Source organism: Diadema setosum, chromosome 11 (genome assembly GCF_964275005.1).
Source record: "Diadema setosum chromosome 11, eeDiaSeto1, whole genome shotgun sequence".
Lineage (NCBI taxonomy): Eukaryota > Metazoa > Echinodermata > Echinoidea > Diadematoida > Diadematidae > Diadema > Diadema setosum.
The window spans coordinates 13,778,611-13,798,003 of NC_092695.1; the positions used below are offsets into that span (position 1 = coordinate 13,778,611).

The 19,393-nt window shown below is 39.0% G+C and overlaps 1 protein-coding gene across 1 annotated transcript in view; it reads left to right on the forward strand.

The window, feature by feature from the left end:
* LOC140235156 (exosome complex exonuclease RRP44-like) overlaps positions 1 to 19,393 on the forward strand; it is a 192,347-nt gene that overhangs the window by 125,445 nt on the left and 47,509 nt on the right. The window contains exons 20-21 of the mRNA XM_072315193.1: positions 13,513 to 13,674; positions 14,491 to 14,613. Coding sequence (XP_072171294.1) covers positions 13,513 to 13,674; positions 14,491 to 14,613 — 285 coding nt within the window. The remainder of the gene's footprint in view (positions 1 to 13,512; positions 13,675 to 14,490; positions 14,614 to 19,393) is intronic.

Here is a 19,393-nt window from a genome sequence, read left to right on the forward strand (position 1 = left end):
CAATCTACAGATTTGGCCTATAGACAAAATATTGACTGATCACAAATCAAACCAAATGTAGGAGATCATTGCAATATTACATCTATGCAAGTCCATAATGTCATTCATACAGACAAAATAGTGGGATGCAACAGTGACAACACTCAAATCACCATTATGTTATGTTAGATAAATGCAGCACCCCAAGAATCGCGTTTCAAACCGTGTTCGTAATCGCCATTCGAATTGCATTTTGGAATGTGATTCTCTCAAGTTGGATAAACGCAGCTTATGAATGTCATCACACATTGTCAAGATGTACTATAGACCTATTGGAGAATCATACATTATGGCAGAGGCATACCAGTTGCCATAGCGACATTTCTGGTTAAGTACATAATCAACCTTGAATTCCTCTTAAATTGTGTATTCTTTAAAATTTCATGAAGTGGATTATAAGTTTCTCTCAAAAAGTTAAAAGCTGAATCCTCATCTAAACCAATAACTATACAATCCCTTTAAATGCCAAATATTGACCCTTATTGTACTTTTACATTGTTCTGAAATACATGAAATGATTAATATTGTTCTCATTCACCATGATTGTGGAACTTTTTATTAGTTTTCATTCGTGGAATCAAAATTATTATCTTCACTGAAATCATTACAATATAGGTCAATTACTTGAATTTATTGTCATTCACATAAATTGTATGATTATGTCCAAGTCATCTGATAGTTGCCCTGTCAACATGTTTGTTGATATCCCGCTGCAGCAAGTGAATGTAACTCTAATATAAGTTGCTCTAACATCAAAATCTTAAATTATCTGACATCATCACATGACCAGCATGATTTGTATTCCATGTGATTGTGATGTCATGAGTAAGAAGATTGCTGAGTCTGCACCAGTGTAACTTGACCTGTGTCAATGCCTTCCAAGTTTCAGTGTTTAGTGCTTCAGTTGTGATCTCAATGTAATGGACTTGCCTTCATGATCGTTCTTACTTTTTTCTGTGGTTCAGCTAGTGTTCCTTGTCATACCCTCTGAGGTTTATGATTCATTTTCCTTAGTTTCATTGTTCTTATTGGCTAAACTTACTGCACCTCTTAGGCTTTTAACTCCAAAATGAAGTCATATTCATCAGTCTAGGTACTTTCTCACTGAGCTGTTCTTGTACCAAGAAGATTCAAATAGTTCAGCATTTTCCTATCATGACGGTCAGTGCTACTAAATCTTAAAGTTCTTTTTATGTACCTTTACCCTGAAGGGTCTGGAGGCAGAATTGTGTCAATTGTTCTGCATGTTTATTTTGTTTATTTGTGTTACCTGTGGATATAAGACCAAAAAAAAAAAAAGAAGAAAGCTCACGACTCAGTTTTGAGTGCATTTGATATGTTTCCATTTGTCATGCTTCCTGGAAGAAAACTGTTAAATGCCTGAAAATTGTTTATTATATGCTTCCACTATGAAGTATCACTGGACGCATTGTTTTTTGCTCGTATGACAATCCGTCTATCCATAAATTGTCTAATTTTCAACAAAAGTATAAATGTACAGAACATATGCTTTAAAAACAAAAGCAATTTACATATTCTACATAAATTATGTCTGAATATAGTATATTCACTCAATTGCATTTTGGGCGACGTAGATCTAATATGAACCATTTGAGATATTATCCAAATGAAACCTGGCATATGTTTGTATAAGTGGACGAAGCTTGGCCTACCAACTTGTGGGTGCATGCACTCAGGGTGAAAGGTTACAGGACAAGGTCAAATTAAAAACATTCACTATTTCTCCCATCATGCATCTTTGGGATGCTTGAAAGTACATGTACTTTCATGAAACTTAATGTGAGATGTACATTATTGCTAGATAAAGATTCTGTAGGGAGTGTTTCTGACCATGGGGTCAAAGGAGAGGATAGTGAAAATGCTAGAGTTGTACTTTTCTTCCATCTCTGGAATTGCTCAAGGTAACTTGTGACACGAAAAAAAAAAAAAAAGAGTTAGTTCAAAAACAATGATTTCTTCTTTCTTATTTCATCTCCAGGCAAACTCTCATTGTAGTTTAGGATAAGATTAAATGTCCTTCCCGATTAGACCAGAATTTTGATAACTGTGAATTTTGTTGGCTATTGTAAGAAAAACTACTGAATGGATTTTCCTGGTGATGTGGCCCATATATACTTCATGAGGTGTAGATCAGGGCTGATTAGATTTTGGGCAAAATTATTTAGCCTCTTTTTCACTGGAGCCTCTTCCGCTGTGCTTTTTTTTTTTTTTTCCAAGTGTGTTCTCGTGGAAGATTATCTGATGTCTTCTGTCAGGATTTGTTTGTACCATGTCATGCAGATGATAAAACAGAATTAACACTTGTGAAGTATGTGTATTACGCATGAAAGAACATTGGAGCTATGTGTTTGAGTAGTGGGTCATTTGCACATCTGTACTCTGAAGTCAAAGAATTCAAGCCATGATTTTTGATCTGTAAATCACAGGACAAAAGCTGATTGATTACACAAACCCGCAGGAAAAAAAAAAAGAAGAAGAAATAAGTGATCATCATCAGAAACTGTCGTAAGACTTATCACCAATTCTCCTTACTTAGCACACACCGAATGCTGTTTTCCTACCTAAAAGACTCATAAAGATTTATATGAGGCTGAACTACAACCAAATCTGGTACCACTTCTGAAGGAAACTGCACAATTTTTCAGTGTTAATGGTTACAGGGTCTTAGCTGTGGCACAGCCATGCAATTCATGTTCATTATGTCGTCATGCGCTTTGTTTTAGTTTCACCTTGTGCAATACGAAAATTGTGTGCGCATGAATCTAAAGTGGTTTTTGGAGGGGTTTTTTTTGGAAAAAATGCCCGCTCTCATCTCTTTAAAAATATTGTCACAAGAAAAAAGGCTTGATATTCGTAGATAAGGTAAACTATACACTTTTGGAAAGCTTAAGCTTTTAGGAATACAAATAAATATGTTTTATTGTTTCAAGCTCTATCCCAGTAGTTGATCTTTGGTTATTCATCTTTGTTTTACATGCCATGTGTAAACTGATTTTCCATCTGTTGATTTGATGATTTATGGAATCTACAGTTTTACATCAATGTTTTAAGAAAAGAGGAAAAGGCTTCCATACTGTATTCAAAATGATTTCTGAAAGAGGCTCCTAGATATATTGTACAATCTGGACAATCAAACTTGGTAGCATACAAATTTTTACTCGTTCAGAGTAACATTTCTTGTTGAAAATGTACAAGCAAACACATTACTGGAATCAGCTGGGTTATTTGTAGTTCCAGGGCCCGTTTCATAAAACTTGTCATCAGTGATAACTGGCACATTTCTATGACAAATTTGCTCTCAGCCAATCAGATGCAAGGATTTCAGTAGCTTGTCACATCTATGACAACATGTCACTGATGACAAGCTTTATGAAACAGGCCCCTAAAGGACAGCATACAAAATGTAGGCCTAGATGATGATGATGATGATGATGATGATGATGATGATGATGATGATGATGATGATGATGATGATGGTGATGATGGTGATGATGGTGATGATGGTGATGATGATGATGATCATGATCCACAGCATTTGTATAGTGCCATATATCTGTTTTAGAAACATTCAAAGTTGCAGTGTAATTCTATTGTCTGTCATTGCCAAATATTTTGAGTGATGTCGTATGGAATGTAGGCCTATAGGGAAAAGTTATTGTATTGGCTGTACTGTACAAGCAAACATTTGGCTTACATTGTCAAGCATGCAATTACATCAGATTTTCAATATTGTAGGTTTTGCTGGTGATTTCACACTAATTATGACTTTCATATGGTCAATTCTCAAGCATAACTTCTGTTTTGTCTTTTTTCCTAGGCAACAGGGCCCAGACTGTGAAGCAGGGCTGAGTTTTTTTTAACACATTGCTTTGTTCAATACATAGCTAATCTGTGAGACCTGGAATAAATACCTAGCTTGTGAGTCTTCTAAACATGTCCAGGGATACTTGTCTCTTGGCCTTTATTTCTTGTTTTGTTAGTTCTCTGCTGGGCCAAGGTCACTGGCAGGGTTTGGTCATACCTGACTGTGATTTTCAGCCCAGACACTCATGTCAGACTCTATCACTAGACCCTTTACAGAACTAGACAAAGACTTTTTTTATTTTATTCGATCCTTTAAAGCTTCCCAGTTTAGTCATTGTCAAAGCAAAGGAAAGAGCAATCACTCCCATAAATTTCTTGTGTGTGTGTGTGTATGTGTGTGTGTGTGCCTTGACCTTGTTGAAGTAGCAGAAGCTCATCTGTCAGGATGCTGCATGATAAGACTAGGGGTGTGTTTATATAAATGCTCAATTTGCGAAGGCAGAATCGGCATTTTGAAACGCTGATTCAAAACGCTGATTCAAAACGGCGTTCACGGGAGCACTGTTTATGCTCATTTTCTTCGAGCCGTGGAAAGAGCGTTTGCGATTGCTTCGCTGACCTCAGCAGAGACAGGTCAAATTGGGGCGTGCGTTTTTTTGAAAGTTCTGGCCTGAGTGTGTGCATTGTTCATGTTCCGTAGCAGGTCTAATATAATTTCGATTGCTTTACTAACATGAACTGTAGACAGTGATGGGAAATAAGAGTCTCTATTTCATTGACAAATTGTTAAAGTCGGAGTGTATGATTATAGTGAGCTCTTCATGCATTGATTCATAGTTATGTCTGTCACCATTTACAGTATGTACCAACAGGGAGCTCGAAGGATCAGCACCTGCAAATTGTGTTGCACAGCACGTAGAGTTATCGAAAGGTCGGCTGGCCTGGCGCGCTCATTTTCAAGTGAACCGGAAAGGCGATGGAGATGACGTCATTTAAACACATTTGTGATGTGAGTTGCGTTTATGCTTTCCTGTCAAACGTGATTAGTCAGAAATGCCGATCATAAACGCACCTTTTTGTGCATTTTGGATCGGCGTTTTGAATCAGCGTTTGTATCAAAATGAGCATGAACGCAACAGCATTTTGCACGAATCACATTTCAAAAGCCTGATTTTGGCCCCCAAAATGGAAGCATAAACGCACCCTAGGCCTTTTTAGTCCTGAAAACCTATATGTCCCACCCTCTGCTTCTATTTTGACCCACCCCACCCCAAGGTCTACTGACCCAATAATTTGACCTCCAGTGTGTGGTTGTTTAACACAAAGCACAGCTGAGCTTTGTGATCTCTTTTCCTAATCTATTTCCATCTCATTATTCTGTACTGTAAAAGTGGATATTTTCGCACTACTAGTTTTTCGTGCTCAGCCAGGTAAGAAGAGTTTCACGTGTTTTTAATTCCGCGGAATTGAAACATCAACTAATGGAACATATGGCAAGCAAAAATATTTGCATGCTTTTATTTTCGCTCTAGTTTCTGGTTGCGCAAAAAGTGCAAAAATTTCAACACCGCGAAAATTTCTGCTTTTACAATAATCATCTCTAAAGGTATGGCTGGAGTGATTAAAGAGAAGAAAGTATCAAATCTTTCAGAGCTTTAACAGCTCAAGCTAAACTAGTATGCTTGTACATATATCCACAGCCAGATATTGAAGTCATATGACATATGTTAGCTTTGTGGAATGATGATGGAAATCATACAGCAGTCTAAATAGAGAGAAGAAACTTGACCACAGTCAGTCTGAGCTAGGGATATGAGTGACATGTTTTACATATACCAGACACACAATATATGTGATTAGAATACATGTGCAATTCATTCTCTGCAAATCAAACATGTTGTTTTCATCACTTGAATTTAGTGCCTGTCTACCATCACCACAAGTCCTCTCTTATGAGTAGTCTTGATGTAGAAATGGTCTTATTATTATTTATTTTATTTTTCATGTGATGTAGGCATCAAACAATAGACGTAGTAGAGATGATAGAAAATACATTTTTTTTCCAAAGATTTCCATTTTAGTTTGTGTCATTTTGAATCTTTCACACAAGTCTTGTCTGTAGTATCATTTGTTTATCATATTATGAATCTGCAAACTCAAAATTCCAATATTATGGAAACGTGAAATGTGATACCTGTATAATAAGTACCTATCCCAAACAATACATCACAGATCTCATTCAGTTCTTATACTGTATATGCGGAATATTCTGTGAGATTTTTATTTTCACAAATTTTGCGAGTCGGGTGCTATTCGCAAATTTAAAAATGCACAAAAGTATTGACTCTGATCCCAATATGAATGTGACATGCATGCATGCACTTCTCTGTTTAGTACAGTACTCAACGATCACGAATTTAACCACTCGCGAAATTGTCAGGTAGTCCCGATTCACAAAAATTTAGACTCTCTAAATATATGGCGTATACAGTATAAGCCAGTTCATAATGAGCTCATGCACACATTGGTACAAATGACCTTTCTTTTTTCTGTTGGTTAGGCACTTCACTCGTTTTCAAAGTGACATAATGCATAAGCTTGCCCGACATAACAATATATGGAATTCATGTTCAAACAAAGAATGAACTTACGTTTAGGTCAGGTGGTCAGAATACTCCATCAGTTGACAATTTAGAAGGCATCCATTTCATTGTTTGGTATTGAATGCAATAACAGCCTATTTCCTTTTATATTGTGAAATACCATTCTTGCTGTCAGGTAGATATGCTGGCAAGCACCATTTAATAAGGATCACATGAATAATCATCACATCACAGATGCTTATCTCAGTGAATTTACAAACCAAAATGCATGTTGGTACAAATGACCTTTTTCTGCTCATTCGCAAAGTGGAATTACAAACTGGTCTATTGTAATTAAAAGTGCCCCCATGTGTTGACCTTGAGGAATTTTGACCGTCACATATAATAAAGTTGACATGCTTTTCTTTTGTGGCAAATATAATAGTGATTGGTCTAAAATAAGGTGTATATACTGGGGGTAAAGAAATTATGAAGAAAAACCATGACTTTAGCATATTCCTATCTATTTCTTTATATTTTGGTGAATAGCGCCCTCAATGGGTCACCTTGATAAATTTCAAGTGTTAGGTCATGTAGAGCCTTGAGTTACTCTACCATGTGCCAGATATGACAGTGATACATCAAATAACTAGAGAAGCACTCTGATACCCCTTTCATAAACTCAATAATGCGGATAATATCCGCAACATTTGGTCGTAAAATCGGAGCGGGGATAGAATAATGCGCATTATTTCGACCCTTCTATTATCCGCATAATAGCAGCGTCGGGACCAGATTTTGAGTTTATGAACGCAAACCCAAATAATGCGGATAATTGCCGGGGTGCGGTCAAACGTCACCTGTCTTTCCCGCAGGAGGGACGTGTGCAGTCACCATGACGATTATCCGCCTTTTTCAGGACGGGCGCTCGTAAAAATAATGCGGATTATTTTCAGAGTTTGTGAACGCATTTTTTATTGAATTGTCCGCATTATTCTTATGCGGATAATAGGAGGATGAGTTTATGAAAGGGGTATAAGAGCCCAGACCTCTGCCAAACAGCTCATTTCCACCACTGATTTTGTTCATCCATAGAGATCAGTGATTTCCACCCATACATATGCATCCTGAAAATCACCCGATTTCCCAATATAGAAGCCTTTTGTTACGTCAACAGTCCTCAGCTGTGCGGTGCACCTCCCCCAGGCAGCTGGAACTAGAGCATTCACTTTAGTGTGCGTATGAAAACTTCAAAAATGCGCAGCTTGATACCCCCAGGTTCATTGACCCTACCTACCAAAATATCGAAAATCCCTCACAGAATTTGAAATAAAACATTCCTGAATCACCACCAAAATGTAATCATCTGTTACTTGTGTCATTCTTAACCTTTCCTGTAAGTTTCATCCAAATCTGCTCACAACTTTTTGAGTCATTTGCACACAAACAAACAAATAAACTACAACCTCCTTTCCTTGGCGGAGGTAATAACAAAGTTATATGGGGGGGGGGGGGGGGCTATAGGCAGTAGAGCTGACAGTGGTAATGCCAGAGTGGAATGGCAGTTGCCATATATGGTTTTGATGAAGTAGGGATTGTAAAAAGCATCTCGATTTGCTGTTAGTGTTCTGAATCAGCACTGATATTCATTTGACTTTTAAGTAAACATTCTCTTTGTTTTGGATTGAAACAAAGATTTATTACAGGGTGAGTATATATTTGTGTTTTCATAATATGTGAATATTTGTGTGTCTGAGTGTTTGTTTGTGCTAGTGATGTGTGTGTTGTGTGAACTTATCTTTTGGCCAGTTATTTTTCAAGAGGAAGAATTGAGGAAAGAAAACATAGTGATGAGCCTCCTATTTGGCGATGAATGAATGATTGCATTTCTTTGAACAACTTCCAGGAGTATGTACCTTAATTCAGATTGAGCGCCAATTTACTCATAATGCTGAGATTGACTTCACAGTATCTTTGCTGCTGTTGTTATTAAAGTTTGCATTTCACCTTTCAGCTGTTTTGTAGGCCATTGCTTGTTCAGAGCTTGTTGATACTCGGTGGCAGATCCATAGGGGGGCACACTGGATGCGCGCCCCCTCTTTATTTATTGTTAAAACAAAAGAAATAAAAAGAAAAAAATGGGAGAAGGCGTGCGCCCCCCTTTAATTTTGTGTGAGAGGAACAGATCTGTTTTAAGTTTGGATTTGAATGTTTCTGTAGATGACAGTTGGCGTAACTGAATAGGTAACTGATCCCACAGTTTTGGTCCCACAATGGAGATAGAACAATCCCGCCATCCATGTCTTCTACAATGTATTTTTGAATAGAGTCACGTAGGTATATGTGGGAAAGAGAATGAGCTTAATGATGTACTAATAACACAATCTTCGAGGTAATCCTTTTTTTTTTTTCTACAGGCAGCCAATGTAAAAAATGGAGAAAACTTTGTAGTAAAAGCTAACAACTGAGTGGCAGAATTTTGCCACTCTTAAAGTTTTGTGACATCTTTCTTTGGAAGATTACAAAACAATAAATTTGAAAAATCCAGCCAAGAAGAAATCAAAGCATGGAATAAGAATCTAGGCTGCGGATTTAGACAAAAATGTTCTTATGAAACTTAAATTATGCAACTGATATCTAACATTACATTGAATTTAAGTGATATGACTTCGAAATGACATTCCCTTATCAAATATAATACCTAAAATGCAGGCTGGTTTTGATTGAATAACACAAATGCTACCAATATGGACATGACCTGATTGATAAGCGACCTTATGCAGCTGTCATTTGTATGACGCACCTCTTGACCCCCGGGAAATGTGCGTCATGGTCGCGTCAAGTACCACCAATTTGATGACGCGTGGTGCCGTCACGGGAGCAAAATGTCCGTCACAATACTGACCCATTATGTGCGTCATAGTCGGTCATTTAACCAGAGTGTGTCAAAAGGTTCGTTAATGGGACCGTCATGTAATTTTGCGAGGCTTCTTGCATGGGGCATGGTACCCCTCCGTAACAGAATAAAACAAACTCGCGATCGCGAGTCGGCCGAATTCACCGGCTCCTGGAAACGCGAAAATGACACAATTCTCAATCAGTTTTATTATAACATACTGATACTCACTTCATTCTCGTATGTCTTCTTTTTCTATCTGATGTCAGACTAAAGGTCTTTTCAGAAAGTTTGAGTACAAATTTGCTCCAAAACCACACTACCAAACACGATTTGTGATTAAAATCATCACATACCACATACAGCCCGCGGCATCGCGAAGCTCGCTATCCTTCAATCGCATGCACTGTAGTGTAGCATCGACCGTCGACCGTGGAACCTGCAGCAAAACCACGTGCGTGATGTCGACCATGTGGTACATGTATCACAGAAGGCGAGGCATGGCAGAGGCCAGGCCCCAAAACACATACAAACGATTATGGAACTAACATTACTGAGAGTCTATTAAAACCTGCATTAACTTAAAATAGTAAATTCTATTTAAACACTAGCCATATAAACCATGTACCTAACTTGGGTTTAATAAGGTTCGTGTTTAAATAGGCAGGGGCTTCAATCAAGCTGTTTTCGAATCGGGGAAGGGGAGACGGGAGGTTACGGAAAAAATTACTGTGGCCAGGCCGTAGTTTCGCGAAACTCTTAGATAGTTTGCCATAGCAACGTGTATATCAAAACACGCGTTTCTATGGGATGTCCATGAACTAGGGAACGGTTTAGAGAAATTCGAAGTCATTCGAGGTTGAAGTGGTTTTTTCCTACGCATTTTTTTTTTTTTTTTTGTTGTTGTTGTTCATATCTAAAAAATTCGATTTCTTAATTTTTTTCAACTGGTATTTGGGAGTCTTGTAATATATTTAAAATGTTGATAGAAATTTCTGAATATATTCAGAAAGTACGCCTAGGCGCCTACTGTTTGGATAAACGGTAAACATGCAGTCTACGTTCGATACGAAGCAATCATTACGTCTTTCATGAGGAAAAACATACAAAACAAACAAAAAACACCTACGAACGAATGTTGATAGCCAAAACTTTGATAAGTAATAAGCAGTTCATGAGCGTGAACTGAAATTAATTGTCATGATTTTGTTGTCTAACCAGGTGATGACTGCATCTCATTGAACCTACTCGTAGTGAATTTCTCTGGGCATACGAGACCTTTTAAGTATTTCTGGCTCAGTTGCATTTTTAATTGACTGATTAATCGATCTTTTTTTAATTGTTCAGGGAACATAAGATATTCGATCAAGTACATTATATTCGACTGTTTGATGTTTCCTACTATGCGCCAAAAGAAAGGCTATAGAATCACGATATCTTTGCAATGATTCCTTTAATTCAACTAATGAGCTGGTTCTTCGATCGATATTTCCATGATATTTACACGCTGTTTATTCCAGTGCGCGCATTCTTCCGTCTGGCACGCACCTGGGTGTGGCACATGCTTTTGTGGAAATTTCCACAAGGGGAGAGGGGTGGGGTGTCAAGTTTCTTCGAGCCGAAGAGACTGCATGTAAAACAATCTCTCCGCTCTAATTTATTGTCATTCGTGCTTTCCCCTTATTCTTTGCTGATATTGAACATTTAGATTTAACTTTACGAAGGTTGGTAGCACGTGGTTCTATTTTGTTGTGAGGTGTATGTAATTTCTTTTTTTTTATCATTCTTGGAAAGGAAAAGAAGAGTAAGGGGGAAAGAAGAATAAGAGGGAAAGTAAAATGGAACGAACGGCACGTACGCTCAGCATTCACAGTAAGCCGTCTTTTTACACCGGCATAGTTATCATCATCACCATCAGACATCACTCAGACCATTTTAGCCTTTTCCTATCAACATTAAGAAAAATAAATAACAAATACAAAGTATCAACACCTCCCAACAACACAAATATTTAGAAAAGACAACACACGGCACACTACAGCGGCTGGTATCAAACTTCGTCGCTTCGATTCGAAAAAGTATTGCAGCAAAGCGGAGAAATCGCCGTTACGAAAATAGCAGTGCGAGACACTTGAAAGAATTACGTCAAATACTTCAAAGTATAAAGGGAACGGATAAAGTGATATAAAATGGAAGAAATCGTACCAAACGATGTGTGAGAAACGACAGTGGAGAACGGTAAGTTTAGTAGTAGGCTTAGGCCCTAGCAACAGTTTACAGCACCGAAAGCTACGCGAAAATAAGGTGAAAATAAATACACATTGGCAACTCGGTATTGCGACAAGATCCTTAGGATCAAGTCAATAAACGATACAAAACAAAGGAAATCAATTCATTTTGACCGGAAAATAGTTTGTTATAAGTATTCTGTTGTATGAGATCTCCTTTGATAGGCCGAGAAATACATCGAGCTTCCACGATACTCTGGAAAGACAGTTCGAACGCTTTTCACCTGCACATACTGCAGTGCACATCAATACACGAACAGAAACTCACCTCTTCCTTGCAGAAAAATGATGCAATAACGTTACAAAAAACACACACAACACTCTAAAAATCATTTCATACTTGGGAGGCAAGGGACAAGCGGATGAAGAAGAAGAGAAAAAGAAGCAGACATTGCACAACGGAACGCTTCTACCCCGATTCGAATCGAAACAGGGTACTGGAGTGTAGTGGCAGCTGGCTACAGTGTGCAGCTAAGCTACTATACTAACGCTCCCCAGCCGCCCACAACATGGGGATACAGTACCACGGCGATCGAAGTAAACATTCAGGGTCCGTAGGCGACAGGGATTCACGCGGGCGAAGTTCCGTTCGGTGTACACAGTTCGCAGGCAGCGAATTGCGTGAGCGCACACAGAGCTCTGCAGCATTCCAGTCTGGCACGTACTGCGAATAACATGTGCGTCAAGGGTCAGTCATTTTCACGAAGAGGTGCGTCACCATTTTGACTGGTTAATGCGTCAATGTCTCATAGAGGTGGGTCACTTTTTGTGACGGAGGGTACGTCATGGTACCTAAAAGGTATGACGCACATTGGTACTTTGACGCACCTATCCCGGGGGTCAAGAGGTGCGTCATACAAATGACAGCTGCATTACTTAGCATGTGCTTTGAACCCAATAACATAAACTCAAATTTATCATCATTCAGGTTAAGGTCATTGGATGCAAGCCAGACTTTCAGGTCTTGCAAACAGGTTTCAAGTTTTGCAATTGAGGATGACAGTGGTGACACAGTAACTTTAAAAAACAGATAAAGTTTTATATCATCTGCATAACAATGATAGCCAATATAATGTTTGTGAAATACTGATTGTTTGCATACATGTATACAGAGAGAGAAAAAAAAAAGCAGCAGGCCTCCAAGACAACCCTGGGGTAACCAAACTTCATAATAGTTTTGCCAGAGATAGAATTTCAACATTTGGATTCCAGTTTAAATGCAGTAGGTGTGTATATAATGTATGTTGGACAAAGCCAGGACAAGCATTACTGTTGTCCAAAAAAAAAAGAGAGAAAAACTTTAGCACTGTAAGCTCTGCATAAGATATGAATAAATCAACAAACGTGTAATACGAGCTCTTGTTGCATTTATATGTGATCTTGATATAATATGTTTGCATTACTTCTCTTTTTTTTTTTTTTACTATGTGTACATTGACTGCGCAATCCTTAAAGGGGCTGTATACAGTACTGGTTGAGGTGGGGATTCATGTTTTGAACATTCCTAAGTGAGATAATGAGAAACCTCTTATGAAATATGAAAGAGCATGGAATTTTAAGAAGGATTCAACGTTTATTTGATGAAAATCGGTTTTCAAATAACTGAGATATCCAAAAAAGTGATAATAATAAAAGGCGACAGGCCACACCGTTTATTAGGAATTCTTTGTTTCACCTTGTTTTTGGATATCTCAGCCACTTCAAACCGATTTTCATCAAATAAACTTTTGATGCCCGTTAGAATTGCAAGCTCTTTGACATCTCATAGAGTGGTTTCTGAATATCTCTCAAAACGAAAAGCTAAATCCTTACCTCAACCAGAACTGTACACACCCTTTAAAAAGCATGTTGTTTTTATTTGTCTTCCCCTCTTTCCCCCCAGATATTTTTCAAGGACAGAGTTGTAGATGAGGATGGGTACGTGATAGCAGTCAGGAAAAATGCCTTGCAGATCTTCATCCCTAAGTTTGGTTTGGAGGGTACACTCTATGTACAAAAGACAGAGGATGGAGTCAAGACTAGTCTCTTCACATACAATGATGAGGTAGGAATGGTCACTCAATTTTCCCAGCCCTTCTTTCCCCCCTGAAAAGGAATTGGGATCTCTCAAGCTGCCCAAGCAATGTGTAGATAGTTTCAGATGATTCAGAGAGTATATCATGATTAGGTGATCCGAGTATCCTCTCGGATCATGGCCACTCTTGCATGTACACAAAATGTGATGCACTTAATTGTGGCATAATGCTGCTGAATCCAAAGTGTTCTCCAGTACCACATGCCAGGGGATAAAATGTTTGCGTCGCATCGAGCTTTACTATCTTCAAACATGATCACACAGGCGAAGTAAAAAGCTTTACCTGATGAGATTTCGCTTTACCTCGCTATAACAGGTTTAATAAACTATGTTTTTCTTTGCTTGGAAATCACAAAATTTATCTCATTATACAGTTATTTCATAACAGCCAATCTCGCTATAAGAGTAGCATTTTACATAGACTTGTGTGGAAGGAAATTTGGGACCTTGAAAGTTTCCTCGTAATAACCCATATCTCATGATAGCAGTGTTTGTTATATTGAGTTTCCCTGTATTTAGCTTTAATCTGTCATCATCACAAGTGTATTTTGTATTCTTTCAATTAATGATGATATCATGATTGTATAGTCGTTATCATCATCATTAGCATTATTAGCATTAATTTTCTCAGTTTGGTTTTTATTTAAGGTCATTTATTTCCTTGTTTCTATCCTTTTTCTAAAACTTTAATCTTTATTCTAATTTGGGAAATCATCTAAAGTGGTTTTGAGGTGGTTATGTCATCCTAGGTGTGATAACCTACATTTCATGGATGTTCTCTTTCAGGAGCCAAGTCAGAATGTAGGAGACGTGAAGCTGCGTGCATTTGATCATGTGACAGTCCAGATCAGCATGGAGGCAACCAGCATCCAACACCAGAAGCTGGCTCTCAGGCTTGTCTCTCCACAGGTAAGACCCACTCCACCTTGACCATCACCCCTTGCCCCACACATGTCTGCCCATCTCCACCCTAACCTCACATGTCTGTCAGCATGTTTAATTTGCCATTAGAGGAACATTTGGGGTAGTTGCAAAGTCTTGTGCCTGTCTCAGTGAGGGACTTGTTTGCATTTGGACTTATGATTTTGTGCCAAGTTTTTCCAATTGCAACTGAATTGATAAATTGTCCTTCATCAAAATAAAGAAACACTGATTATTCTGCATTTTAGTCATAGCCATGATAAAAATCATGGGCGTACATACATTTGACTTGAACCAATAACCTTCTTATTGCCAGACGGGCATCATATCCACTAGACTATTTAGCTTTCGCCTGATATCCTTGTTCTCTCTTGTTGTTTTATTACTCAAGACAAGAAATTTGTTCCCTGAACATTGTCCCATGTTGTTGTAAGGTCAGTTATAACATAGCCTTTTGACGAGGCCTCCAGCCTGAAAATGATACTAACTGCAAGGGAATGAGTAAATGCGAGGTTGAGTGGCGCAGCTATAGAGGCCTTTTTAAACCTGACATAAATTTCTTATCTTGAGTCTTGTTTCTCGCCAATTCTGCTACCAAAAAAGGTAGCCAATCAGCGACCGCAGTTCTCGCAAAGACATCGCATTTAATGAATATGCATACGTATGCATGGCAGCGGCTTGCTCATCTGTATCCAGCCTGCGCTGGCCTGCGGTAGCTGCCTGCATTACCAGCGTTGACACGTCATCATTAGCATACCAACTGCTGTCTGACTCATGAATACACATGAATAATTCATTCTGGCGTACGTCGCGAGGCGGTAGGGAAAAGCCCAGGCTTAAAAAAGCCTTCTGGCTGTGCTACTGGGTCTCGCATTCACCCGTTTCTCCCACTGCCTGGTGTGGCGAGTTAGTATCATTCCTCAGCCACAAGGCCTTAGCAAAAGACTAGTTATAACATGGTGTGAGTCCTAATCTGGGTCCCGTTTCATAAAACTTGTTGCTGGTAACAACTACCACATTTCTATGACAACTTTGCTCTAAGCCAGTCAGATGCAAGGATTTCAGTAGCTTATAATTATAACTATCATAACTAGTTATTGTGAAAATCCTTGAATTTTTTTGAGCTACTTTTTGTTTACTTTTTTGTGGCGATATGTGGAGATGTGCTTGTTTTGTGATGCTGTTTGTTATAATCTTCACTAACTGTTTAACTGACAAATTAATTGCTTGCATTTTTTGTGATAGTTTCTGTCTCTTTGTCAGTGAGTCATGTCCCTTCACATTCTTTCCAGCCAATGGTCTTTCCTTCACCTTTTGCATGTAGATACTGTAAAACACGATATATTTGCGGCATGAACATTTTGCGCATTGGAGCCTACGGCCTTTCTCGTAGCATGAAATTTTCACGAATTGCCACCAGCATCCAGTACATATTGTGTAGGAAAGAACTTTCACGCGCATTTTAATTTCGCGAATGTTGGCACTTCGCGAAATTCGTGAAATTAAAATGCATGCGACGTACTTTAACGGCTGACGTACTTTATTCGTTCCAAAGAGGGATCCGGAGTGCGCGTAAAATCCCGGTGCAATCCGGATATGCCGAAAGTCACATGATAAGAATCATGTTTTTTGTGAACACCCATAATGCAGTTTTGCTTACACAAGTCTCATCTGTTTTTGACACGGGAAAGTGGATCTGAAAGACAACACTTTGAGCGTGTTTCCCCCACAGTTTCTTCACGGGGGGGGGGGGGGGGGGGGGGGGGGGATTGAGTCTTGATTTATAGACTGTATAACTGATATGACTTAGTAGATGACACAATTATTTATAGAGACCTCTGGATTATTATAGAATAATAAATAGCTGTAATTTGTAAGTAACAGCCATGTGGATATCCTCTAGCCAATCTCCTGGGAGGCCTGAGAAAATGATTACCATACTGGGTGGGTGAGCATGAGTGGGGTTGCTGGGGTGCGAGACACATGCCATAGGCATGAGACTTGGTAGATCTGTGACTTGTAGCCTGTTCTGCATTTCCATAGTCTGTCTCTTCCATCCCGTTTATTCTCCACTTTTGATAGAAGGGACACAACATGAGATTTGTGCTATAAATGCACAATACACATGGAGTATAGATACTCCACAGCCTGTTATAAGCTTGCTCATTTCAGGGGTTTTTATACCTCCAGTGTCGCTGGAGGAGGCATGTTTTCGGGTTGTCCGTCTGTCCGTCCGTCCTTCCATCCATAATCAATTTTGTGGATAGCATAGTATCTTAAAGGCATAATTTACCATTTGCAGATGAAACAAAAACCCAGCATTAGTGCTTCAAAATAGTTCTAAAATGTGAGTTGGGGCTCGAAACAACCTATGTAAACATTTGAATCCGTATAATTTTATGTTAAGTGTTATTAAATACACAAATTGTGAATAATATTTATAATAAAGATGTTTCCAGATTAAACCGTCTACAGTTACAGTTTATTGAGAAAATCTCCTTATATTTTAGGCTTTATTGTGAAATTTTATATGGTAGGATGTTTTGTGATACAACAGACCTACACATATGCATCAAACGTGATATCTTGAAAATTTTTGAAATCACTGCTCCCAAAGGTAAACTGGACCTTTAATGAAAGTTAGCATATGAATGCATGAGTGGCTGAAGTTGTGCCTGTTAACTTTTGGGTGCACATGCTCAAGGTCAAATCCTCAAAATTTCACTATTTACCCATATCTATGCAATGCCTAAAGGTATTTTCTTGAAACTTAAGTGTATTCATGTATTACCAGAACAAGTCCGTTCAAGGGAAGAGAAGATGAAGATGAAGATGAAGAGAAGTCCAAGACAGTCATATGGTTCAACATGTTGTATGCAAGTGATTGCATCAGGTTTTGTTTGGAATACAGTTGCGATTGAGAGTGCTATTTCTGTATATGGGAGTGGTTTCAGAGCCTCAGCAGCTTCTAGGACCTTGGCTGCATTATAGACGCTGCAGGAATCGAGAAGCAGGTTTTTGCCAACCCGGAAGTTATCACTGAACATCACTGCCAGCAAATGCAAACAAACTAACTGTCGTGACACACCACACCACCAATCACATTTGCTGTTATGAAAGAAATTTGTGTGTCGGAGGGAAACTCAGTTACCCTGGGAATTGAGCCAGGTTGAGCTGCTTGGGCCAAACCATCCCAAGCAATGTATAAACAGACAAAAGACCACTTTTTGAGCAGACTTTTGAACCTCCTCAAGGAGGCTCTGAAACCTACCAGCATGCACCATATAGTGTATATATGCTGTCACTTTTCACTCTCCGGTAAAAATCTTAGTGAACTCTTTGAACTCGCAAACGGCATGGTTGAATCGTGAAGAGTATAGACTGGCAGTACATACAGTGCAATAATTGAGCTGATGATTGGTTGAATTTTGCGTGTAACATAACAACGGAACTGAATTCATATTCATAAGTAAGCATGCATACTGTCTATGAATTTTTGTGCTCGTGGGAAGCACAGCAGGCTGATGCGATTGGGGGTGTGGTAACTCTGGCCTCGTACGTAACCTTGGGTGCTGGAGAATGGCAGTGTAAAACAACTTAGCCTGCTAAAGTTACCTCGCTTTAGAAGCGAGCTGAAGTCATGCGCAATATAAGAGGGATATTATGGGGCTCTTAATCTGAACAGACAGACCATTGCATTGTAGTTGGTATGATTTTATAATTGTACTCTGTGTATTCACAGAAGAGAAATGAAGAAAGGCCAAGTGAAAACTAATCTGCTGGTAGTACTAGTAGGAATGTGTGTGTGTGTGTGTGTTTGTGTGTGTGTGTATGATATGTTCATAGAATATTGAAAAATCTAGCTGGAATAGAGGCTGACTTAGACAAAGTGAATGTTCTCAAAGCTAATCTGCTGGTAGTACTAGTAGGAATGTGTATGTGTGTGTGTGTGTGTGTGTGAATGTGTGTGTGATATGTTCATAGAGTATTGAAAAATCTAGCTGGAATAGAGGCTGAGTTAGACAATTACACGAATGTTCTCAAAACTGGCAGCTGAGTAAGTTTAAGATACAAAGGGAGGTGTCTGTCACATTGCGGGCTCTGTGTACTTTGACAGTTTTTTTTTCTTTCTCTGTCAAAAGAAAATTTGTTCATTGTTACTGCTACCACCCAAGGCTATTTTATCAGTGCAGAGACTGGGAAAAAAAATCACAGGGAGTGTTGTGAGTTGACATGAAATAACTGGATGTGATGTCTGCAGTGGAGATGAGGATTGGAAACTAATTCCTTTATCCACAGATGTCTGCCCAGTTCCAGCCCTCCCACCCGTTGTGCTTCAGCCTCTTTTCTTGCATAGATAATGTGACCGCACTCTCCTGGCAGTCCTCACTGTGGGATGAAATTGACATCTTTCTCACCTGCATGCTCTCCCTATCTGGGACAGACATCAAACTGGGGGATTCCAGTGGTGATGTTATCTGTTCAGAATGATATGATTCGACACCATAGCCTGAGGTAGAAGCATACCCTGGGTTTTATGGCAAAGACGCTTAACTGATAAGACAGGAAAGTGCGCGCTAATCCTGTACAAAACAAATGGACAGCGTGCGGTCCTCAAGCGTATTACGCACCTCACCTGAGGCGCACTGTCTTGATGCTTGATAAACAACGTCAAAGACAGCGCGTTTCAGGTGATGTGCGTCCTTGCCTGAGACGCGCTGTCTTTGAAGTTGTTGTTGTTTATCAAGTGTCTTTGATTGTTAGATCA